Below are 27,044 nucleotides of genomic sequence, written 5' to 3'. Positions count from 1 at the left end.
AGACGGGAGGATGAGATTGTTCATACATACTTTGTAAAATAAGGGGAAAATAGTAGTTTTTATTACTTATTTACTTCAATCATAATTATCAGTCCAAATAAACCTTGAAATCATATGTTCTAATATAAATTATGTATTGCAGGCCAGAAGTACACCAGGGCATAATTATTGTTTGTGTTTCCAGGAGCATGTTTGGGAAGCATCTCATTATCTGGTGCGTCTGGTCTTCAACGGCTTAAAGGAGATGTTTACGGGGACCAGAGAGATCCAGGTGAGCTGATTTTATGTGCAGCAAAACAAACAGCTGGAAAAATCCCTCTCTGCAAAGTAACCCAACATTATTACTTCCAGAGTAATGGGGAAATTAAAACAAATATTATTTGAATTGTTTGTTTCTGATGTGCTGTTTCAGGTTCAAATCAGATGTTATGCAGAGCAGATGCCAGAAATAGTGAGTTGCTGGTTTTTACTCAGAACTGGTGTGATCAGGCTCCTTGCTGAGACTGCCCAGTCTAAACCTGAAAACCCAGGAAGTGTCCCTTGCTTCTTGAAATGGCTCCCAATATTTGGAAACTCTGGATTTAGGGGTTCTGTGTAGTTTGACACGGTGTTATTTGCAGAGGATATTTTGGATCCTGATGCTTACAGGATTAAGGTTTTTTATTACATTTTATTTCACTTTGTTTGTTTTTTTCTAACAGGTCAAACAATGCTGAATTTACAAAGAAAAGAAAGAAAACAACAAATGTAGTTTGTTAAAAAGACATAATAATAATAATAATAATAATAATAATAATAATAAAATAATAATCGTAAATTGGCCGTACCATATAAGACTTTCCAACTTATATCAAAGTATTGGTTGGTGTAGGGTGTCCAAGATCAGACCTTTATTGTCATTATACTATATTCAGTGAAAACTGGAGCATAATATAGAAACAAAATGGAAAAAATCGATTCACGTATGAATCAAGTTTCTTATTTATAAAGATTCTGAACTGATCCAAAATGTCCGAGAACGCTACTCATACAGTTTGTCAGTCAGTGGCGTCCGTACTGTATTATTCTAAGCAGTGATGCATGGATGAACCTACTCCTTCATTATATTCATGACTCACTACATCACAGACACCTGGAAGATTTGTAACTTACAGAAGGAAGTAATCTGGGATTGACAGTCTTTGGTAGAGTATTTATTGATTGTGACTCGATTTGAATCAAGAATGGATTCTGAATCGAATCTTCAGCCTGAGAATCGGAATCAAATTGATTCATGAGTCGTAAGATTCACACCCCAAGAAAATATGATATTAATCATGTTTGGTTTTGCAGTTTTCGTATAGTTGCTGTTTATAGTGATTTCAGGATTAAGCCTCATTAATGATTTACCGGTTGCCTGATTACGTTTAATTTTCTACATTTTTCCAAAGAGACCCGTGCAACAATACTGCTTTACGAATTAATGTGTTAAAACAGAATAATAAACGGTCTAATGGTGTGAATCATTGCAATTTACATCTTCAGCTTTCATTAAATTGCACAAAATCTCATTATTACTAATTTTCTGGGTCATGAAAAATCAGAGGATATGATATTATAGGTTTATTTTGAAAGTTTTCACTGTATTAGTCTGAAAGTAATCAGCTTTGACATTACATATAAATTACTCTGAAGCCATTATGACTCCATAAACTCTTTAAAGTATGATGCATAAAATAAAATAAAAATTTACTTTGTGTTCACCTATCGATTGGCAGACAAGGCAGCTTTATTTATACAGCACATTTCATACACAGAAGCATTTCAATGTGCTGGCTAATAATAATCTAGTAATGAAACGGTTTTCTATTCTGTTTTCATAATGTAATTCCATGATCAATAATTAAAAATAAAATGGTCACTTACCATATGCAGTATTTTGATTTTCTACCGGGGGGGGTGGGGGGGGGTGGGGGGGGGTGTCTGTGTGTGTGGGGGTATGTGTGTGTGTGTGTGTGTGTGTGTGTGCGTGTGCGTGTGCGTGTGCGTGCGTGTGAGTGTGTTGGTGTGCGTGCTGTGTGTGTGTGTGTGTGCGTGTGTGTGTGTGTGTGTGTGTTGGTGTGTGTGTTGGTGTGTGTGTGTGCGTGTGTGTGTGTGTGTGTGTTGGTGTGTGTGCGTGCGTGTGCATGACTTTGCACCTGCTGCTTTTTTTATAGGTCACGTCCTCTGGCACTTCACTGGAAGATGAAGTATGTGTGAAGAAAAAGGGTCTGATCAGTTCTCAGTCCCATCATCCCTGACCTCTGCTGCATTCTCTGTTGATCTCCCATTTATTCTATCAACTCTTATTATTTCAGCAAACGTTTGACCTCCTGTGTGTCCACTCTTAGTCATCAGCCCCTTACCAGTCAGTTGCTGATTTTTATCTTTTTTTTTCCTCCAGAAACTGTTAAGCTTCCAGTCGGGTGTCTTTGCTATCATACCTTCATTTAGGTGTGCTCAGGGTAGGGCTGCTCGATTATGGCAAAAACAATAATCACAAATATTATGACTGAAATTGAGATCTCAATTGTTTGGGACGATTTTTCAATTTATGTTGATTTCATTTGTTTTTATTCAGTCATAAAATTGCTCAGGGCACAATCAGGACAAAAAGAAATAAGAAACAAGATGATCACTAAAATAACTCCTGATTCCCAGTATAAAAAGACCAATATACTTATAGCTCATAGTCTATGACCCAAGGGCTGTAGACCTTGGTTTAACTCATTTAAGTCTAACCAGTACAGACCCAAATACCAATATCTTGCAAATACTGACAGCAAGAATTATACAGTGGCATTCATAACAAATAAATGCAAATAAATTGATGTTCACAAAATGTTGCATAACATTTATTGAGTCATGTCAAGGTGCTGTAGGAGCGTGCACTAGCACTGTGTCCTCAGAGAGATTAGTTATTAGTTATCAGCGTGAGGAACTTATTTCTACCTTATTTATAAACTATTTATTTACAAGTCCATCAGTTAATGTAATAATTGTCCCAACCACAGCTGCACCCCCCACCCCCCAACTTGGTCTCACAGTAATCGGGCCAAGCTGCACGTGTGTTTAGCGCGCCGCACGCACACATTTAGCCGTTTTTAGTGGCTCAGGAGTCCGCAGGTGCGGTGTGTGTGTCACTCACTCTGGTTAATCCAACAGGGAGTCGGCTCTGAGAGCCGTTTCTTTAGTGACCGACACATCACTACATCATTCCCTTTCTTAATGTCCTGAAGAACGGTCCGGAGCGCAGGCGGAGTGTTTAGCTAACCTGCAGGAAACGTCGACGACAGTTATCCAGAAAGTAGCTAAGGGTTACCAGAGATGTTTCTGAGGTGTTCGCTAGGTACTTTTAAGATTTAAAAAGTCAAGAAGGGGGTCTGAGAAGCTGTTGGAAATAGCGTCAAAGTCGCCAAGTTGGCAACACTGTAGGGAGGAGCGCTTCATTTGCAACTCAGGGCAGTGCAAGTGGGAGGAGCAAATAATCGGCTTGTTTTGTTTCTATAATCGTTCAAAACTCAGATCGTAATTGTGATTAAAATTCGATTAATTGAGCAGCCCTAGCTCAGGGCAATCAGGAGTGCTGATTATTGGAGAGGCCTTTGGTCCAAGGGCTACCTACCTCTAGTTTCTAGGATTTGTGTCTGAGTGAGAGAGAGCCGTTGGTAAATCTAAAAACTGTGCCAAACACTTGATTCAAAAGCAGTTTCTAGAGCTAGCAACACTCCCCTCACCTGTTCCACATCAAGCCTGCAACAGGTGTCTGCAGCTCCTCGAAGCAGAGCAGAAGATGTAAAACTTTAGTGCACATATGAAGTGTTGATGCCTGGGTGGTTAAAGCTTCTTGCTCTGATTTATTAAATCTTGGTCCAACAGAACAGAAAAGTTTCATTTCACTGATTTCAGTATGTTCAGATGCACAAACAAACAACAAATATTTGCACTCATTTAACTGATACAGTGCTTTAAATGTGTTCTGTGTTTGCTCATCAGTATGTGTGTTCCCATTACCTCTGCTGGCATTTGTCTGTTGCAGGATTGGCTGACAGAAAGTGCCAGGCTTATCTCCAAGTCTGGCCACACTGTGGAGTGGGTGACACCCCTGGGTTTACCCATCATTCAGCCTTACCACCGCAAACGCCGCCAATTGGTAAGCTTCAGCCTCAAATGAGCCACTGTTGGTGTTAAGCTCCAGAGCTCACACGTGGTCTAACTGAAAAGTGGCCTTTGCAAGTAGCTTTTTAGCTAGCAGAAGTGGTGGCAAAGCTGTTAACGTGGTTAGATGTGGTCAGCCTGATGTCTGCAGTTGCTTCCTCACTGATGAGTCAGGTCAGGCAATTACAAAACAGTAGGTGTCTCTATTTTCTGAACTTCTTATACTGACCTTGTTCTTTGAGATTTTTTTCTCAGCTTACACAGTTTTCTCAGTAAGTCCACAAATTACCTTTTCATAAAACAAACATTGCATCCATGAATTACTCATTTATTTCTTTCAAACCATATAAATCAAAGAAACGTTGCTAATTTTCATCTGATCCTACTTTGTACATAAATGTCTCTCTCAGTAGTAACTCCTGGAGGTAGTAAAATATGTTAAATCATCTCCTTGATTACCTTCTTGTGTCATTTCCATATAACATATTTCACAGAACATTGATGGAATTTCAAATGAACATGATAATAAATTCTGGAAGTTTTTTATTCTTGGACGTTTAGTCGCCTGTGGCAGAGCTGACACAGTTGCAGTCTAACTTTTAATTCTTTAGAGAATTGTAACGTGCCAAGTACAATCTTGTTTCTCTCTCTCTCTCTCTCTCTCTCTCTCTCTCTCTCTCTCTCTCTCTCTCTCTCTCTCTGTTTCTCTCTTTCTCTCTCTTTCTCTCTCTCTCTCTCTCTCTCTGTGTGTGTGGATGCAATTTAGAGAAAATGAAAAAGTAGGAAAGTATAAAGCACATTTCACATTTTTATAATAATTTGTTTTCATTGAAACCTTATCATTTGACTTTATCAGTGTTATCTTTTATCACCACAGCAGAAGGTGACACAATAATATCTTCTGTTTCAGACCCTTTTCTGCTTTGACTTTAGACATTTCAAGGCTGAGTTGATTAAATATTCTCAGTACAAACATTTTCCTATGTCATAAAGAACTCGTCAGTTGTCATCATATAACAAGACTACTGCTAATAGGACCTTGGACGAAAACGATCCTAAACAAGACTTTGGTGGCCTGTGGTAGCAGCCTATCAGTGATGTGGGATCTACATTTAGCAGGGTGGCTTTGTTGAAGCAGGACTGACTGCTCTAGCCTGGTGCCTAGTTCACATCCCCATCATGCTGTCTGTGTTGAGTCAGTGTTATGTGATCTTCTTGTGCAAATCTGCATCTTGACTTGATTTGAGAAAAACATCTGGAGCAATCATGGGTGTATTTACTGAGATTGTCATGGGACTGCAGACAAATAGAGCACGATGAAGGCATAGAGGAGTGAGTAGGAAGAAAACGTGTCTGGCAAAAAGCAACCAGAACCCTTTTACAACTCAGGAGGGGTTTCCACATTTGCTACATTCTTACTTACAATTGTCTTTGAGAAGCTCCTTGTGATTTTTTCGGTGATAGGTTGACATATAAATAAACTCAAAGGGGACTTTTTTCTTAAGTTGTAATACAGGGTATCCGCGGGTCCTTAAAAAGTCTTAAATTAGCTTTTCCAAACTGAAGGCCTTAAAAATCCTTAAAAATGACTAATAATCCTTAATTACAGTTTTCAAAGGTCTTAAATTACCAAAGACCCAATAAACAAGATTATTTTGTTTTCCTGAATTTCTAGTTAGTGTTCAGCATTTTTTTGTGGACGATATTGGCGTAAGCGGAACCGTACACATTCAGTTGGTTGTGAAAGGGCCTATTTTTAGATGAGCACATTAGCTGGTTAAGCTAGTGGGAGCTTGTGCCATGGGGAAGTGCAAGTTTAATGGTAACTGGATGGCTAATCCTACGTTTGCAATGTGGTTAGCACCGGTTCCAGGCAATAGCTGGAAATTATAGCTTAAATTTACTTTAAAAAAATAGCTTAAATTTGGTCAAAGTGGCCTTAAAAAAGGTCTTAAAAGTCTTAAATTTGGCTCCCTTAAACCAGCAGATACCCTGTAATAGTCCCATGGCCGATACTAAACATGTTCATGAAGTTCTTTGTACAAAATATTTCATTGGTCCGGTGATGGCTCTTTTTGTAGTTTCCCTTTCACTTCTTTATTTAAATTGGATGTTCTCTGCTTTTCATATTCCAATCATGTAAGTTTTGCTGGAGTCTGAAGTCCTGGTTACGTTGTATAAGCTCCATCTCACGTTGTCTTTGTCAATGTCTCTGTTGCTGAAGCGCCGCTGATGATGTACTGCGATTACTGTGAGTGGTTCAACTTTAATGGAGCTCAGCAACATCTCATGTGTCGTCTGTCACTATGGAGACCCTGACAGTAACACATCTTAGAGATAGCATGATGAATGTGTGCCAGCCTTTTTCCAGATATTACAGTGTTGTTCATGCCTTGCAAGGAAAAGAAAAAGAAATACAAAGTGTTACTAACATGAAGATGGATGTTTACCTCAGGCTGTCAATAAAACTAGTGGGTAGCTTGACTCCAGTACTATCCGCTCGCTCTTTTCGTAAAACATCAAGCTGGCTGAAAGGGGAAAGTGGCACCTTGTTAGCAGGTGTAAGAGAGTGAGAGTGACAGATGGAATATCCCCTGAGAGTGAGTCTCTCTGTTGTTGTTGCAGGGCACAAGTCCCTCATTTGACCTGGTTCTTTTAATGTCCAGCTCGGGCAAGGAAGACGATAAGCTGAGTCTTTTTCAAGGCCTTAAAATAAATAAAGGATTGGATGCAGAGATAACCTAAATGGAGCTTTAGTTTATGCTTATAGATAACTTTCTTGATCCTCTACAATAATCCTCTAATCCACTCGCATCACTGAGCAACAAAAATTAAACTAACTTGCAGAAAGGTCACCCTTTTTTCCAAGTATAGCCAGATTAAATGTAATCTCCAGTCTCCTTTCTGCATTGAAAATCCAAGGCCAATGTGTTTTCTGAGGGGTTGTTTGTAATTAGACTCTAGAGAGAGGTGAAGAGTGATAAACAGTGAAAAGAAGAGCAGCTTTAAGTAAGGTGAAAGCAGCTAAACTTGGGCGTGCAAGTGAATAATGCTTTTTATTAGGTTTTCAGTGTGCACATTGAGATGGAAAACAGAAGCTGACCCGTGTAATCCAAGATTTTATTCCAAACTGAGGAAATTAGAGTAAGATGGAGTAGCTGAAGTATAGCCTAAGAGCACTGGGAAATACTAATCCAATCAGAGGTCACTCTGGCTTATATTCACTGTTACTTTTTAATACTGTGCACCAGCTCTCAGACCGAGCTGCAATACAGTATCACTCTCAGTGGATCGCAAGGGAACCGTCAGATGGATTTTACTGGATTTATTAGTTGATGGTGTGATTAAAAGCTGATGATCTAATGTCCTCTCTGTGTAAAGGAGTCAGGTTCCTGCTCGCATCCACAGGTCACATGATCCATTTTTCCTCATCATTTTCATTTTTAAAATAACAATAAATAAACATTTAATAATACCATTACATTTCCATTTATTTTTAATTATTATTTAGTCCAAACAAGCTGAACAGAGGCCCCCAGTAACATTTAATCAGTGCAATTAATCAGTTTCACTGAAATTAGGAATTTTTCACCTGCTGTGTCCTGAGCGCACATTTGCTATGCTCCATGTAAACCTGAGCTGTTCACCTGCTTGTGCGTAATCAGATGTCTACGAAGGCTTGCTGAAGAGGTTATAGACTCATTGCCCCCCACCCCCAGGCTGGACCGCACCTCCCCGTTGACCACGTGTGTTTATCTGTTAGTTGTCAATTAACGGAGCTAAATAGCAGCAAAATGAAAACTGTCATCATGGTTAAAACACGTAGAGCTGTTGGCCGCACAAGTAGATGAAAGAAAGACAGAAAATATAACATTTTACAGGTTTCTGGCTGATAAAATGCACCAAAGGCAATTGTTGACAGCCAATTCTAGTGGATACCACCCCTAGAGCCCTGCACTGAAGCCCTAGGCCCTCGGGCCGGGCTTCGGGCCAATGACTGTGTAATTACCTCGGACACGGGCCGGGCGCCTTTATTTTTAATTGAATTCATAAAAAAATTTGAAACACTAAATCACTCAAGAAAAGATTCCCATCTGAACATCTGAGCTGGACACTGCTCAGCGCAGCTCACTGTCAGCGTGTACTACATAAGGTCCACAGTGATCTGAAGATGTGGAGATTGGCATGGAGCGCGTCGCAGAACCAGAGCGCATGCGGGAAGATTCCTCCGATTGAAGCAAGCGTTTTCCAAACCCTGTCTTTCAGAGAGACTTGTCACTTAGAAAATGTTCCCTGATTATGAAACTTTGGCTGAATAGCTCTTGTTCCTGTCTCTAATGTGGCAACACATCCAGGAGCCGTCTGAGGAGAAGCCCAGAATCTGACATCCTCTTCAGCTCAGGAAGCGCCGATATGATTACGCACAAGCGTGACGCGTCAACCTGGTCTCACAGTAAGACCGGGTTGGACCTGTTCAGGTTTACACAGACAATCTTTACATTTAGAATTAGCTTACAGATGTAAAATTAATGCAGTAAAATATGAAGCATTTTATTTAAATATCCATTCATTATTTTACAAGCACAGAGAGCCGCATCAGATGGATGGAATAGCCGCATGCGGCTCCAGAGCCGCGGGTTGCCGACCCCTGACTTCAGTGGGAGGAACCTTCCCGCATGCGCTCTGGTTCTGCGACGCGCGGACAGAGGAAAAAAGAACACGCAGCTAATTCATTAAATAATTTGGTTCTGTACTAGGGTTGTCACGGTATGAAAATTTAACCTCACGGTTATTGTGACCAAAATTATCACGGTTTTCGGTATTATCGCGGTATTTTTTAAACGGTGTTGCATATGTTCAGAAAGCATTGATAGTCCTGTTCTACACAAACTGAAATAGTTCTGAAAAGGTTTAACAGTGTTTATTAAACCTAAAATAACACAAAGCCTTAGCAAAAGTGCAACTTTTCACAAGTAAAGGAACAAATAGCTTATTTTTCTGGAACTTGTTACAGTAGTCAGTGCAGGTTTAAATTATACAAATCCAAACATTCAAAACATAAACAATATGTAAACAAATCAAAGAAACACCACTTGTTTTCTCATATACTTGTTTTCTTCATTATCAAAATGAAAATCTAAAACTCCAGTCCACACTTGACTTGAGCACTGTACAAGTCAACCTTAAAAAATATGTATTTAAAATAAATAGCCACTTTAAACAAATTACTAAAATAACTACTACACTATGTAATCAAATCCAAATGTTCAAGTATAAATGGCATTGAATAAGTAAACAAATCCATGACAAGGAACTAATTGTATATTTCTCTTCATCATCAACAAATAAGATGCTTCATCCAGCAACAGGGTGTCCGTGACACGATTTAAATGCTGGCAGAGGGCGCTGCGGCTGCAGGATATAGTGACTCGTTGCATTCTCCCTCAACCAAAAGTCCTCACGTCATGCATTTCAGCTAAAATGCTAATGTTAACTTACCTTGCACTGGCTGTGGAGACGTGGGTGATCGTCACGCAGATGTGCCATGAGATTTGAAGTGTTGCTGCCTTCTGCAGACACTTGTTTCCTGCACGTTCTGCAAACGGGATAGCCGTCTTCTATTAACTGTCCCTCAGCATTTTTCAGAAATCCCAAATATGCCCATACTTCCGATTTAGTCTTCTTTGAGGGCTGATGGATGTCCTGGGCGCTGCCGTCTCCTCCTTCGGCCATTATTTCAGCTTCAAAGTTTTGGTGCCGTTGCAAATTAAAAAGTGCGTGTGCGCGCCGCGGGAACTTCAGCTGAAGCGACGGTGGCTGGTAAGGGTCATCGCGCCGAAACCGCGGCCACGGTAAACCCACCGAGATAATATAGTTTTTTAAAAACTGGACGGTTATTTTTATTGTCAACTTTTTTACCGGGGTTTACCGCTATACCGGTTACCGTGACAACCCTATTCTGTACCTTTCTCTTCAGCACAGCCGACAAAGGTTTAAGATGGGTCAGTCCTCCTGCTTGCTCAGATCATTCCCTTCCCTTGCTTGAAAAATTGTTCCAAAATGAAAGTTGAACCCACATCTTTTTTATCTGCGAATTCAGTGCCGTTCGGCGAGTCTCAAATGAAAATTTGGGCATCTTTTTGTAAAAAAAATATACCATTAATGTAAAAAAGAAACTCTAAATAAATTATGGTCACCAGGCGCGTTGCAAGCTTTTCAAAAGTGTGGGGGATGTTTTCTATGCCTAAAATAATTTCATGTTATTCATCTTGTTAGTTTAATTTCCATAATAGCGGAGCAGGTACGAATTTTAGACGCGTCACGCATGTCTCCGTTTTAAACATGTTTAAACTGTTCAGAATACAAATCCAGGCTCTGTCTCGTTAGATTGGTGTAACTAACGTTTGTACTGAATGAAACTTCACATTAAACCATGTTGAAAAGAAAAGGATCAGATTAAATGGTTTTCCCCTCATTTACAGTTTATATTTACATTTGCAGTGTGCATGGCTCTGGGGTTAATCAAGTTTAGTTGTTTCTCTTTGCAACAATCTTCACAAGAAGGTAAAACAGTTAAATGGCAGGTTACAGATATTTCCATTTGACTGTTTATTTTGATGGATTAACACAAGGATGCTGGTTGATTTGAAAGAATTACCCCGACGCACACTGATGAGCTGACAGTTTAATCGTTAGCGCACATCGCGGAGGTAACTAAATCAATCAAGAAATGATTCCCATCAGAACATGTCCCTCCCTCTCCTGCTCTCCTTGAAACCCGACATTGGCTGTCCTCACAAATGTAGCTAGGTTCATCACTAGGCGTTAGGAACAGCGACAAAGTCGCCTAGTTGGCGCTACCTCTCTGAGCGTGAACGCGCATGAAGGAGCCTGCTCGACCCGAGCATCTCTCTTTTTCTGTGATTTTACAGAAAAACAGGCAATCACAGTAAAAATGCCAGGGCTCATTCTACAGGACCAGGGCATTGCAGGAGAATGTATGAAGAAGAAATTTATTATTTCTATACATGTTTTGGCTGTCAAACTTCCATAATGCCCCTTTAATTAGAGCAGACAGCCGCTAATGTCATTCATTTGTGTTTCGGTTTACATTGCTCATCAGAATAAATGGAGTATTCGTTTATCTCCAAAGACAAGCGGCGTCACAGCCATCTTTCAGCATTGATCCACAAAACATAGAAAACATCTGGTTACTTACACCTTTGTTCAGCTGTGAGAAGTCCAGACAGCCGCATCTGAGGAGGACTGTCGTCCTCACAACTTGCTAGCTATTTCAAACGCAGATGTGGGCGCTTTATGCTAAACACCGTTGGCTTTGAGATGTTTATTTATTGTTCTTCTGCACAAAGAAAGGATAATCTAAAGTCGGAAGATCTAAATCCCTAGGTTTGCTATTGTTAACTCAAATCTTGGACATACAGCTCTGGATAATGACTGGAGAGGGAGTTATTTCCCTCCAGCTTGTGTGGATGTGCGCAGTTAACGGATGTAAACAATAACTTTCAATGGGTCAATAGTCAAGTGCTTCTGGACTTTTGCCTGAGACGGACTCATGGCGCTCCGCTGATACACGTGAGATTGGAATTAGAAAGCATTTCCCCAATAGATAGTGATATATAGTGTCGTCTCCCCTGTATTGTGACACGTATCGTATCGCCAAACTTTCACATACAGTGTATTGGGATATTGATTTTAAGACATATCGCCCAGCCCTAGTCTGAACCAGTAAATGGCTGCAGGCAGTTAAACACAAGGCAGCAAACTCCAGAGCAAGCAGCGACTCCACCCACTAGCCAATCAGCGCCCAGAGTCACAATGCTGGCCAGACGCAGCTTAGCTAGGTACCTCAATGGAGCAGGGACTCAAAATAGGGGAGAAAGTAGAGGGAAAATACGGATCATTGCCCTTGGAAACTGCGGTCGGGCCGAGCTGCACCGGTCTGGGTTGCTCTGAGTAGTGTCCCTGGGAAAACTACCTTAAGTGATGCCATTATGTCAGTATAGACCACAATGTCTGAGGATGCATGCAATTACATCTGCAACGAATAAAATCAAAGTAGTTGTGAAAGCAACAGGAAGTGCAACCCAGCAGTCGCAAGGGGTACTTATTAAAGTGCCTGATGAGAGTATGTGAACATTTTCAAGAGTCCTTGGTTCATCCCCACTGTGATATATTGATGAACAGATCATAGACTCGTTTTTGTTCAGTCTACGTGTACGCAAAGTGGCCTTTAATCCAAATTTCTAAAGGGTTTCTCTAAATGTCAACTCAACTCCCTCCACACCTCTTTTATAAGGAGATAAGAGCTGTTCAGGCAGGGCATTGTATTTTTTTGTTGAATTTGCGGAACCTTGTGGCATTTTAAAGTTTAACTATTAAGAGCCGTTTGGGTTTCGAGGACATTACACAGGAAGAGAAGTTAAGTTTGAAGGGAAGAAGATCTTGAAGGTCAGCTGGAGTGTGACGAGAAATGTATGTGAGATGGGAGTCTGTAGCCGCTGTTTGGGAAAAGAGAAGATTCAGTGATTCAGAAAAGTGGAATATGTGTATTCAAGTTGTGCGTGTTGTTAAGCATCATTTGATAAGTGAGCATTCCCTCTTTGGAGGTTTGTGTGGTTACTTCCGACCATCTGCTCTGCAGCTCAGTCGTGACTTCGACCATTTCCCACAGCGGGGCAATTCAAGGTCCCATCTATCACAGCCACAGGGTTTCAATCAGGTCTCTACACAGATTTTACATTATAATGATGGTGTTCAGCAGTGACCTCATTTACTGCCTGGCAGCTCATAACTCACATCAGAGGAAGAAACCACTTTCTTTTCACCCCTACCTCAGTTTAAGCACCAGCTTCTCCTCTACCTTCTCCTAGACATGTTCATCTGGAGAGCGGATGTTAGGAAGCAGATTGGCTGGATTACCGTCACCTGCAGGCATGATGGACGAGAGAGCAATAGCAGAAAATAAATGGGGTTTTATCAGAGCTTTCATTGATGATTGTGTGACTCCGTCATTCAACACACAGCCACCTTCATGCAATCAAGTGGAGTCACCAAGGAGAGGAGCTTGATGACCCCCTGAGGCTAGAATTAATGTGTTGTTGAGTCGTGTGGCAGCTTTCACATTCCTTTGTTTACTGAAAATGAGTTTAAAATATTTAAAAAGGTTTGATTTAGAATTTAGAAAGTCAGAGGCGGATAACGCTGTAATGATGCCACAAAGCACGTGCTTTGCCACTCTTGTGTTGAACTGTTGACACAGTCGAGCTACTTTCACTTTCATACGTTTTTAATTGCTCAAAGGTTGATGGGTCAGTGCTTCAGTCTGAACTGTCATGTTGTTTGTTTATGTAGAGACTTCTGATGTTCGCTTTCTCTTCTGGATCAGACTTTATCGTTTCGGGATCAAATGATTTACTCAACTCCAATATGGCCTTTAATGAGGCTAGTTGGTGGCAAAGATGCACCCGTGCATCTGTGATGCCTGATGGGATACTGACATGTTATTCTCAAATTGTGTTCATAAATAAACTGTCACAAATATCTTTATTGATGATCTTCCAGAAGTAAAAGTAATGGTTGGATGATGCCTTGTATTGTTGGACACAGGTTTAAAATGGCATCTCCGAAACTACAGCGATCCATTCGGTTAGCGTTCTGCCGTGTCTCTGAATGTCCTTGTTCCTGTCTTCAACTTGTCCGCTCACAACTCTGGTGGGAACTAAGATGTAAGGAGCAGAGTCGAGGGTAGAACTTAAAAATTTAGACAAATGTGAAATGAGATCAGACATGACATGTTTCATTTGTCTTTAGTAACAGCTGCTAAATACAGAAGGTGCACTTGGAATCCACTACAGACCTTTTATCTGCCTAGAGATGATGATTGAGTTTCCGACGTGTGGGTGTGTGTGCGCGCATGCGTGTGTGTGTGTGTGTGTGTGTGTGTGTGTGTGTGTGTGTGTGTGTGTGTGTGTGTGTGTGTGTGTGTGTGTGTGTGTGTGTGTGTGTGTGCATGCGTGTGCAACAGATTTTTGTTTCAAAACAGTAAGTAGTATTAAGGACATTTTATTTATATAGCACTTATCACAGACATAGAATCACACAGTATTTCACATAGATCAAAACAAAATAAAACTAATTCATAAAATTATAATGATCTCAAAACAAAAATATATTTACATCAGAAAAAATAAAGTCGTAAAATTATACAATTTCATAAACCTTTGAAAGATTACTAATCTGAGTTAAAAATAAGAAAAAAGATTTAGGTAAAAGCAGCTTTAAAGAAAAGGGTCTTTAGCTGTTTTTTAAAGGTGTCCAGACTGTCAATGCTACGTAAGGATAAAGGAAGATCACTCCAAAGTCGGGAAGGAGAGATCACCTTGACTTTTATATTTGGTCTTTGGAACTTCTAGAAGGTTCTGGTGAGTGGTTCTGAGGGCTTGGGTTGGAGAATAAGGCTTTAACAGTTCAGTAATATAGGGAGGAGCTTGATGTAGAGCCCTGAAAGTTCTAGTCAGGATTCTAAAATGAACTCTGAAGTTGACGGGTAACCAGTGCAGAGAAGGAAAACAGTTGAGTCAGACGTGAGGTTTGTGCATGCTAAAGAGCAGTCTGGGTGTGTGTCCTGCAAAGCTCAGTGTCTGCATGTATTCATTATAACTGGAACTGGAAAAAAATTAAACAATTGCAAATAATCTTGGAAAAGAGAACTTAACACCTGTTGTTTTTCCATTGCAGTTTGGTAGCTTTTTATAAGTGAGAAATCTTTCACTTAAAGTTTTAATTTAAAAGGTTTAAAGTTGAAAAGAAAAGGCAAGACCATCTTACAATTCTGTCCAAAAGTAATGAAGCGACAATGCCAGCATATTTTGCTGTTCACTAAAAAACTGTTTGGCTTGGCAACGGAAAGTAAAAATCAGATAAAAGATTGGCATTTCAGTCTGACTTTTCAGGTGTTTTTTTATTTTAATTTTATTTTTTTTACATTTCAATTACATGATTTACTAAACTTGCAAGTGAGTAATAGTGTAGAAATGAATTGATCAAAAATTGACTAAAGTGAATTAAACATTTAGTCTCTGATTGAACTTTACTGACCCTGGCTAAACTTAAATTGTCTACGAGTTTGTGAGGTGTTTAAGGTCTTTTGTTTGTGTAATCTTGTTTAAAACCACTTAAAAATGTTGTGATTTTGTGTTTATTATCATAATTTAACCAATCTAGCTGTAAAAACCTTGGAAAATATCTGAAAAGTCTCTTAACCATCAGAGTATGGCTGCAACAATGATGGTTTTCTGTTTTTCATAAAACCATCTAGTTATATCACGAAGATTTGACTTCGTACGGTAATGAACAGAGTTGTCATTAGAAAACTAAAGCTGATGTTTCACATTCATAACCCGCCCATTCAGTTTAGACTAATCAGGATTTCATATCTCAAAGTTTCAGAGACCATCTGAATGATTTTGGACCATCATTTCATTTACAAGACATCATCTAATATCATTATAAGAAGTATTGATGACCCAGTTTTTACCTTTTTGTCAATTCTGGCTTTATTAAAATCCATACCTAGAGTCACTGAAATATGTTGAAGGCCGTATCCCGAGTGTGTGAGGTTTTACTGCACCTCAGTGAGCTTACTCGTTGTTTAGTTTTTACTTACTAGAAAATCAGAATGAATCCAAAAGATGGGATGTTGGTGTTCATCCCACAGAGAAGCAAACACGATTACCGGTAGCTAAGAGCTGTGTGCCTGCACTAAACTTGTGGTCTTTGTTCTTGACACTCCCTTTTCTAGAAAACACTTAGCATGATAGAAGATAAAGCGTAGCAGGATCCTTTTGGAAAAAATCTAAACAACTCCCTGTAAATAACCCATTTATTTTCCTGTAGACGGTCCCTTCCCTTGAGAAAGGGGCACAGAGACTCGCCACAGATCAGTCACACTGCCTAACACGGATTCATTATCATCATTTGGCTGTTTGTCATGCAGTTTCTTGTACTTGACCCCAAAATCAAGGAAATGAATGCAAATTTGTCGTCATTAATCACTGAGAACAAACAAACAAACAAACACGTCTTCTGCTCGTTCGTGTTATTCTTGGTAATTTACGTCTAAACTGCGATAAGGATGTCTAAAAGCAAACTGATTATTTACAGTGCCGATAAATTTGTTTACAGCCTTCTGAATGAAGTCCAGGTAGATATTTCAGCATCAAAGCTCTTCATCGTTTGAAAGGGAAACGGTGTTCTGGCAGACTCGCAGAGACGTTTGGATCCTTTGGGACTTATGCAAACTCAACACAGTCATGGACTATTCCTGATGGGAGGGTATGTTGTCTGTCAGAGGCCTTATCTCTGTGCTGTGCTCTAGTCTGTCCTTCGTGGATCCAGAGGTATGGGAAATGCCAGCATGCTCCACATGTTTATGTACCGCTGTGGCAACCGACTCTTCAGGTTCACAAATAAAGAAATGCTTCTCTGAAAAAATTAGAGCAGCACAGCTTAAATAAAGCTGACTTCAGAGTATTCGTTTTTCTGTTGATTGTTTGAAACAAAGGTCAATTGGTAAACTGTCTTCCACTTTCTGCTGTCCTTGTTTCAAAAGTGTTTAAATGAGCTGTTAATTTTTTTCAGTCAGACCAACAATCATTTTTAAAAGAACACATGACGTAATTATATCCATACGTTTGTCCCTATGATGTACTTCAGTCTGTAAATGTTGCTTCACTGATGCGGCTGAAATTGTCTAAAAAGTTCCTTTCAGAAGAATTTCCCTACACTTGCTCAAATTGCATCACTTCCTACAACAAAAACTTCTAAACATCTTTTCTTTCATTTTAATCTTGTTTTTTTTTTTTTAGCTCTGTAGTAGAGTTTATGACACCTGACATGGAGGGAAATTGTTTGGAATTTCTCTTTGAATAATAACAATGATAAGCTGCAGTTTTGGTATGATCTTTTTCTGCACGTATGAGCTTTTTTGGTCATCTAGCTGTACTTTATTTGCAAAATCATCAGCATAGTTGTACATGACTTTGATGTCAGGAACACTGTCATGCTCTTAAGCTGCACCACTAAAGTATTTGCAGCAGTTAATGTTAAAGCAGATGCAAACAAAGTCGAGTCTTAATAAAGTTATTTATGGGCCATTCCCATCTGTACCGGGTCAGCCCGGGCCGGGTAGCCCCAGTCGGCCCCAGCCTGGCCCGGTTGATTCCACACATCCTTGTCTTAAGCCCATGTGGGCTGATTCTACCCACCAATCAGAGGCTTGCTCTCATGGAAGGTGTGAATTTGCTGTCAGCAGTGGGTGTGTTGGTCCTGGTCGGCCTGAAGCAGACCCGCTCGAGAAGAGGGCTGAGAATGAGCCTCGGTTGGCCCGGAAAAATACCAGGCCACCCAGATATGTAAACAACCTACGCTACCCGGCCCAGGCCGACCCGGTACAGATGGGAATGGCCCATTAGCTGCCAGAACAGCTTTATTGCATCTTTGTAGGTGACCAGTAAGGACTACTTTGTATTGATTTGTCATTTGAACCAGCAAATTGAAAATAAACCCAACATTTCTGAGGTTACTGACTGAACAGTTTGTTTGTTTCTGTTTTGTTTCTCCAGCTGAAGAGCACCATACAAAACATATACCTCGAAATCACCCATGACACCACAGAGTAAGTCTTTCTGTCACCAATACTGCTCAAATAGATGTGGTCCATATGTTCTTTCTCTTCTTCTGTGGTGTTTACTGACATTTTTAGCAGAAATCTCACCACTAAGCTTGATCTTGGTGATCTGGAACAAGCTCGGAGGACTCTTATATAAATGGTTTCTTCTGCACATTATTTTTACTTTAATTGGTTTTGTGTTCAGCTTGTCACAAGTTTCACAAATGTAGGATTTTTTTGTGCTCTTTTGAGGTAATTACCTTACACTTAGAAAAACTTCAGCTCCTTTCTCTAGAGGATGTATTCACTAATTGCCTTTTTCACACTCTGAAGAAACTTTGCTTTTATCATGAAGTCAGCATGGCCATCAGGAGTCTGATTAAAGCTGAGCATTAAAAGCAAATAGTTTGTGTTAAGAGCAAAGAGACTTGGCTGATGGTAACCAGTTCTTAAATAAACCTAAGACATTTTTGTGAAACCTCAGGAGGGATATTACATAATAAAAATTTTTGTAGTTTATATATAAATAGACAACCAAATTAAACCATAAATTGTGTCAGTAAAGCAGAAATGACCATATTTGCTCAAGTGTTGATGATTGGAAGCTCGTTTTGCATAGGAGACGGCATCAAACTAGATCAACATTGGGATGATTTGTGATCATTTGTTTCATGGTAATGAATCAATATTTAAAAGCAGTGTATACATTTTTATTGAGAATTTTGCACAAACATTTACTGTTTTTCTTCTGTATGTTACAACTCAAACTCCCGACTGCTAGGTGGATGTGGATTTTACCGCCTTAATTCTGACAGAACAAGATCTCATGATGAGGCCAGATGTTTTGGGAGTTTTCCAATTAAGTTCAGTCTTGAAATTTTCACATATCATCTGGCTTTTAGTATCACAATACATCGTATCATCTATCCTGTATTGCAACATGCAGTACAGGCCAAAGTTTTGGACTCACCTTCTCATCTATTCAGACTGGAGTTCATGTGTTGTCTTGTTTTTATGACCATTTACATTGGGAGATTCTCACTGAAGGCATCAAAACTATGAATGAACACATGTGGAGTTATGTACTTAACCAAAAGAGGTAGTCTACTGAAATGGTTTTCAACAGTCTTGAAGGACCACCTCTTGAAGCTCATCAAGAGAATACCAAGAGTGTGCAAAGCAGTAATCAGAGCAAAGGGTGGCTTTTTTGAAGAAAATAGAACATAAAATACAAAACATGTCTTCAGTTATTTCACTCATAACGCACCAACTCAATGAATGAGATGGTGTGTCCATCCCTTTGACCTGTACTGTAGTTTGTATCGCCAGATCCTTGACAATGCACACCCTTGGAATTCATGAAATGGTTGTGTGGTTTTTGCAGGTATCATTTTGTTTTTTGCTCCTTCTTTTCATTAAAAAAGCCTTTGCAAATGGAGTTTTGCACCTCTTGGATTTCATCAACCAAACGGCTTCTCTCCACATTGGTGTATTCTATTCAAATTTTAATTAGATACTTCCCATGCATTTAGCGAAAAACCGGCATGTTTATTATAAAACATGTACGATTTTTAAAAGACCCACTCACTTCCTACGTGCATTCGTTGTGAAATCGTTATGATCCACACAACTGGTAGTATTAGCATCTCAGAAAAGAAGCTGTCTGCTTCATTCTTATTTTCATTTTAAAAAAAAAGAAAAGGGCAGTTATTTCAGGTAAAATCTAAATCGTCTTCTGTTTCAGTGATCAGTGACAGATATTGTTAAACCTACAAAAAAAATAGTCAAAGTGGTAGCACTCCGTTTTATATGCAGGAGTTTGTATAAAACATTACAACAGATGTTCACATCCAGAGGTTGATGAGCATAATCCAAATGATTTGCTGCAGGATGATTACGGCTCCATCACCCTCCAATCAGAAAAACACAACAGCAGCCTATTCTTGGTGAACTGTGATGTAGTGTTAAATCCTCATAATTCAGATAGACACCTAAAAATGCACGAATAAATCTCAAAGAATGGTCTAGGTTGCTAACTCGGTAGTGCTTCAATCTCCTGCTGGGCTAGAGCTGCTAGTTAAATAAAAAGTAAAAGGGTTAACCTAACCCTGCCAAACACAGGAGCCATCGGTCCCTTCAACCACCACCAGGAGGCAAGGCGGGTTAAGTGTCTTGCCCAGGGACACAACAAATTCTCTGCCTCCTGAGCTACTGCACAAAGCCTTTAAATAAAGCTAAACTAACCATATTTTAGGTTAAATATCTGCTAAATGATTGTTTTAGATGTGAACTCCAATAAAAAAAGTTTTGAAAGACAGGAAGTGAGACAAGTTATAGAGGTGAGTTCAGAACCACAGAAGACAAACAGCAAGGAAAAGTAAATGATGACAGAGAACTAGCTCTGGAGACATAACCAAGACAGACTGACAGGTGTCCTCTTCAGTCTGACATGTTCTGTGCGCCACCGATCTGAAGCTGACCGAGGGCCGTCAGTGAAAGCACCACAGGCTGGTCGTCTAAAGGTAGACTTCACAGTCATCGTTTTTTTTTTTTTTACCTTTACATCTGCTCTCCAAAACACATAAATGTTAGAGAGCAAAATGTTACTGTTATTCGAGCTCACAAGGAGCCTTTGAGTACCTAAATGAGGTACATCCTGACAAATGAAAACAATGTCCTGAGGTGTCTGTGATATTACAAGGCCCTCATCTGTAGTGGACAGTTATGGGTGGATAATAATGATCCATCTTTTAGACAGGATCATAGTTGAATTTTCCCAGGTTATGACACCTCCCACTGTAGTAGTAAAATTCACTTTTTCATATTGGCTCCATAAATCCTTGTCTCCACTGTGAGTTCCTTTGTGTTTGCTTTGGCTCTGCAGACCTGGCAGGAGAAATGCGTTCTGATTGGTCAGATGTTAGTTAAATACAAAACACACACAGTACGAACGTCACACTGTCAGCTGAGCAGCAGGTCTACTGCTTCTTTAAATTCATGAATACATGAAATGAAATCATGAATCTAACAAAAACACATTTCTGGTTCACTTCAGTCGCATTTTTAATTGATTTCACTTTTAAAAACGGTGGGTTCATCAGCAGTTTGTTACCAAATCATTGCTGTTTTCACAAACAATATGCATGACTTCAGTAGATAGCTGGGGCTCTTCTGCTAAGATAGACACAAATTGTTAAGGTAGCCACAGCATATGCTGATCTTTTGTTTTCTCATTGCAAGTCTTTCTGAATAGTTCTGCTTTCTGTTTGTATTTTCCTTTATTTGGAGGGTATTTTTTCATTACTTTAAAATTTCAGATAGACTGAGATTAATGATGGCCTTTAAGGCCTAATTTTTGTTTTCCATGTTTCTTTCTTGTTCCCTTTTATCTTTAGAGCAGGCCTTTAAATAATGCATTGAATGTTAAGCCTCAAACCCATTTGTTTTCTCTGTAGGAAGAGCATTTACACTAGAGTACTGACACTACACCCTCCCTTCTCAGGTCTACTGTATGTAATGGTTACATGTGTGAGTAAAAGCAGAAGGGGGGTCTCGTGTGCTCATAACAGAGTGCGTTTATAAATGAATATACTGGAATCGTGTTTTTGCTCAGCTCAGTTCCAGAACAGGCCAACTAAAAGCCCACCGATGGAAGTCCAACATTCCCAGGCCGAGAATAAAACCTACAGATGGAAAACAAGAGTGACAGGCAGAGGGGCTGTATGCCTGTGCTCATGTCTTGGCTCCAGCTCTTTCTGCTCTCTTTGCATTTCCATTAGAGGAACGTTCTGGTCTGTGGTGACCCAGAGGATTTGAATGGCCCAGGCTCAGGTTAATGGGAACATGGGGGATATAGATTGGCAGGGTGCTGTCTCTTTTTTTTATGTTTTCACTGTCGGATCCATCCACCAGAAGGAGGAATACTACAATTTTATAAACAGTGCTGGTAGGGAATCCCATCATCCATGAACTGTAAGTGCAGAATATTTAATATGTGTAGAAGTAAACATAAGTGAACCAATTCTGGATACACTGAATGTTTGAAAAACAAAACAAAAACGATGCAAGCAAAAAATCTTTAAGATGCAGTTCTTCGAAACTCTTAAGTTTAAATAAAGAAACAAAAAATACAGTCAGTTAATGATTTCCTGCACCAATAACCTGATGACCTTTCTTGTCTTCACAAAGAAAAGGATCTGAAATTCAGTCGACCGTTAACGAAACCACTTTGCAATATTTTTTCATAATCAGAATAACTTCAAAGGCTTTAAATCCTCCATTAAACGTCTTCTGGTTTCGGTTTTAACTAATTGTGTAATGTAAGAAGTTTCACAATAAACACGCGAAGATACCCCCGTGATGAGAGTTCCGAATAAAAACAGTGAACAAAGTTTCTCAAGGTTGATGCAAATTTTGGAGAAGAGAAAATGTAAAATATCTAAGATGCTTCAGGCGGACCTGAAGCAGGCTGCTGGTTTTCTGCAGGTATACCATCAGCAACTTTCTGAAACCTGCTGAACCCCACGAGAAAATGTCAGGAAGAGGCGCCACTTTAAAAAGGAAAACACAGGAAGCTCAGACCGATGTATGCAAAGACTTTTAACATTTAGGTCAAACTCTGGACATTTAGGAACACAGTTCATCAGTTTGTATACAAAGAATACTAAAAATAAACAAAAATACTGATTTTAAAACACGGAGGAGTTGTCACAGTTTGGAGTTAAATAAACGTTTATTTATTCATTTCTGTACTTACTCTTTATTTTACATTTATTTCTTTTCCAGGTTCTTGGTACAAGCCAATTTACCGGGCTAGCTCCACTCTTCAAGATTTTACTAATATCTCAGAGTTTGGCTTGTAATCATTTTAGTGAGCGTGGCATCTAGTTACCAACAAACATCCTTACTCTGTAGAGAGTTGATTAGCAATCACCACATTACCCAGGGCTTCTAATTCTGACCCAACAAAGGAGGCGCAAACACACCTACACACACCCCCAGTCCATGAAGCTTATGTACACTTCAGGTTAAGAACCTTGCCAGCTGTTCCTTTTATGTCGAGCAGACAACTGACTTTACCTGTAGCCTAGGATGGAGGAAACGACTTACATCAATAACACCTTGGGATGGCATTTACAACCAGCATCTCACCTTTGCTCGGTTACCGACAGGGGACCCCACTCGTAAATCCTTTTTTCGTTCCTCGAATCCGAAGAACTAGGTTTTATTTCACACAGATGAAAAAAGAGTAATAATCCAAACAAACCCCCGACAAAGCGGGTTAAAAAGTGAAACCACTCTTTGCCAATAAACCGAGTTATAGCAAAGTTGAGCTGAATAAGCTCTCCAAAAATGACACTAGGTCAGATTATCACAGACAAAAAGCTCAAAGCAAAAGCTTCCTTCTTTCCATCTCTCTACCTCACAAACTCCATCCCTCCAGACCCAGTAGCTCCTTTTTATTTACTCTGCCCCCTCTCCCTCACAGTCATTTCTTTGTTTGCTGCTTCAGACTTCAGACTTCCTGGTCATGTGTTCCTCTTCTTCTTGCCACTTCTCCAACGGCCCCGAAGAGACCATAAATTTTGGATGTCATGATGTCACCTTTTCTTCTCCCAGTCTTCATCTGTTCACTTGTTTCTTCTTCTCAGCGCCTCCTGCAGGCTTTCCTCTTCTCTGCATGCTGTCGACATTAGCCCAACGTTGCCCCTCCTTCTTGCTTGTCAGGGGGAGCAGTTTTATCGATATGTCTTTTTTGGATAAACCATTAGCTGGTGCACCTGGACTTTCTCCAGAGTGAGCCTCTTCCTTGCCTCCTCCACTTCTCTGGAGGTCAAAAAGGTTACCACAGGACCGTGAGACCGAAACAGCTCGGTGAAGGAAACTAGCAATTTACGACTTCAGGGGTGATAAGAGACAAGGCTGTAGGAACACACACACACACGGATACACCTTGGGAAGCCTTGAATTGATTTCACATAATGAGAGACTTAATTCCATACATTAAAAAGTCTGATTATACTCCATTCAACAGTTCTTTTAGGGAGAAAAGCCATTCCAGACTAACCAACAAGCTGACATAAAGAAGTAGCAATGTTTAATTTTAGACAGAACTGACTGAAACCTGTGTTTGGTCTTCTGTACCTTTAAAGGATGCCTGACACCGTTAAGCAGAAGAACGCGTTCCCGCCTAACTTCATCCACTCTTTGGACTCCACACACATGATGCTGACTTCGCTCCACTGCTACAGGTGCGTTCACACATGATGAGTGTTTGTCAACCAGCTGTGTGAATGATTACCCCTAGTCTAAATGTTCTTGCCACCTTAGACTTATTATTAGATCTATTGTATATTTTTGACAGGTGTGATCATTCAAATTGGACCTCACAGGGACATTGAAGCCCTTGAGTCAGAGCCGTCACTGCCTCCCTTTGAAGCCTGATTATTTTAAAATCCTTTTGGTTTCCTACATGAATCCTCATCCTCTTTGTCCCGTCCTCCCTCAGTGCCGGCCTGACATTCGTCTCGGTTCACGACTGCTTTTGGACCCATGCCCTCACCGTGGACACCATGAACAAGGTATTCGATTACAGCGATCTCTCTCTTCTCCCATCATTCCTCAGCCCTATCATCCTTTCACAGCCGTTCCCTTCAATCTGAACATGAATTGTCAGGATTGTATTTTCCTCTCTTTTTTATGATTTCTAAACATTAAAGATGTGATCTAGTAGATTCAGCTCTCATCTGGGTGTAAAGTTTGTATTTTCTCCTCATGGTAAGAATGATTTGTGGTTTTCAAAGTGCTGAGATGCTGAGCTTGTTTTAGTGATTGCACAGAGGATGCAGGAGATCAAATCAATTTGTGCCGTATCTATGACTAGCGCTTCTGTTGTAATAGAAGCTCCTGCTAAGTGATGCCCCTAATACACACTTCCATCGTCCCTGCCTCATGCATTTTCAGGCTGCAGGTAGCCGACAGGACCCGTTGTGTTGAATAAATGATTGTCTGCCTCTGCATGTCGAAAGTAGACCGTCCTGCTCAGACTGAGATGTGGCGCAGAATAAAATGAATCAAATTACGGCAAAGTCCCAATTTTCTGCGGATGCACCTCCAGAGCAGTCTCACAGTTTTATGTCTTTGCTCAATCTCACAGGAGTTATAACCAGCGAAGTAGCTTCCTCTCACTGCATTTATTCTTTTCTGTGTTCTCCACCTTGAAGTGAGGGGGGGGTGCCTACCTCATTACACAGGTAATTGAACACAGCAGTGGAGAGAGAGAGATGTCAGATATCTTAGGCCCTGTCCACACGTAGCCGGGGATCTGCCAAAACGTAGATATTTTTCTACGTTTTGGCCTGTCATCCACACGAAAACAGAGTTTTTTCACACGAAAACGGATCTTTTTAAAAACTCCAGCCAAAGTGAAGATCTGCGTTTTCTCCGTTTTGGGTGTCTGCGTGTGGACAGACAAAACCGGAGTTTTAAGGTCCGCAACGTCACTTTCCGCGACAAAAACAATGCTGACATCACGTGTGCGACCTGTGTTTACACTAGCCGACAGCATGGATGCCCTCAGAGCTGCGCTCTTTCACTACCCGATCCATCAATTGTTCAAGCACTTTTTGCTTGTTTGTTTTTGCAAGCGGAATTACTGCTCCTTGCGGAAGACCACAGACGAAGGACGAGGTTAAGAACAGGGGAAGTACTGCCGCCTACAGGTCTGGCATGTCCTTAACAACGTATTCATCCGGGTACGTGTGGACAGAGTTTATTTTTTTTTTAAACGAGGTGGTGTGGATGCAAGTTTTTGGAGGGGTGGATATTCGTTTTTTTTTAAATCCGGCTACATGTGGACTAGGCCTTAGTCAACGTGAAAAAAAAGGGAGCCTTCTTCTTTTTTTTTTAGTTGTTCTAAATGACAGCCAATCTGTCCTCCATATTTTTTCTGCCCATTTTCTGCACCGGCAGCCTGTCCCGGGTGCAGTCCAGAAGAGGATTTACTGCGAGATGCAAAAGCAAAGCAGAATAATTGAGAATTTATGAGGAAAATGACTTATCTGCATACATCATCCAAGTAATGCATAGAAGATTTAGACTGAGAACTCCATATTGGCTCCTCAGATGTGGCCCCAGCTGTGGATTTTAATTGGATGTTGGGTGAGTTTGTTCTGTCAGAAGATGGCTCGCGCTGTTTTCATTCTGCAGGATGTATGATGCTAAGGTTTTATGCATTGTCACAACCATTTACTAGAAAATACTAGAGCTTCTAGCATGATAAAAAAAAGTCTGAAGTATTTGTTTATATTTTGGGATCAATAGCTGGAAAGAAATGTTTTACCTAGTATGATATGTAAATGAAGTCATCTGTTGCAGCTGTCTGCCTTAAGACATCAGTTGTGCTTTTTTAAAGAAAAAATTTTCAAAATGCTAATATTTAGGTTCATTATCCTCCAATAACTCCCACGGCCACAGTAATTGGCAATAGCGAACACAAACATGGCTACAGTACTGCAGTTTTACAGACAGTGTGTGGTTGGTGCTGAGATTTGCTCCCAACATCTTCTCTGTCTGAATGCCAACAGATTTGATGGGATCTTTGTCTTTAATTGAGTCATTAAGTAAACCCTGTGTTGTTTCCAAAATCATATGGTTGTGTTTCATTGCGGTCCAGCCAGAGGGCAGTTTGCAACGAAACTTTCAGAAAGTAATCTGTTTGCATACAGTTACAACTAATTCGCTTTTTGGAGTCCCATTTTAAGATGGTTGCCATGGCCAGCTGATGTTAGGAAACACAAAAATAGCTGAAACCTTAAAGGTTTTACAGAGGCTCAGTGAAATGTTTCCTCAAAAGAAACCTTTTGTTTGTCTAAAACACTGGTCAAAACGTCAGACAAAATACATTCACTGGCCACTTTACTGGGTACACCTTGCTAGTACTGGGTTGGACTCCCTTTTGCCTTCAGAACAGCCTTAATCATTCGTGGTACAGATTCAGCAAGGTACTGGAAACATTCCTCAGAGGTTTTGGTCCAGATTGACCTGACAGCATCACACAGTTGCTGCAGATTTGTCGGCTGCACATCCATGATGCGAATCTCCCGTTCCACATCCCAAAGGTGCTCTGTTGGGCTGAGATCTGGTGACTATGGAGGCCATCTGAGTACAGTGAACTCAT

At 40.2% G+C, this 27,044-nt stretch overlaps 1 protein-coding gene across 1 annotated transcript in view; it reads left to right on the top strand.

The window, feature by feature from the left end:
- The window catches only part of polrmt (polymerase (RNA) mitochondrial (DNA directed)), an 83,707-nt gene that overhangs the window by 49,454 nt on the left and 7,209 nt on the right, over positions 1 to 27,044 (top strand). The window contains exons 14-18 of the mRNA XM_015971590.3: positions 185 to 271; positions 4,058 to 4,171; positions 17,820 to 17,872; positions 24,019 to 24,117; positions 24,375 to 24,447. Coding sequence (XP_015827076.3) covers positions 185 to 271; positions 4,058 to 4,171; positions 17,820 to 17,872; positions 24,019 to 24,117; positions 24,375 to 24,447 — 426 coding nt within the window. The remainder of the gene's footprint in view (positions 1 to 184; positions 272 to 4,057; positions 4,172 to 17,819; positions 17,873 to 24,018; positions 24,118 to 24,374; positions 24,448 to 27,044) is intronic.

Source organism: Nothobranchius furzeri, chromosome 8 (assembly GCF_043380555.1).
Source record: "Nothobranchius furzeri strain GRZ-AD chromosome 8, NfurGRZ-RIMD1, whole genome shotgun sequence".
In the NCBI taxonomy this organism is placed as follows: Eukaryota; Metazoa; Chordata; class Actinopteri; order Cyprinodontiformes; family Nothobranchiidae; genus Nothobranchius; species Nothobranchius furzeri.
The sequence above is the reverse complement of the archived record's forward strand: the minus strand, read 5'-3'. Positions and strand labels throughout refer to the sequence as shown.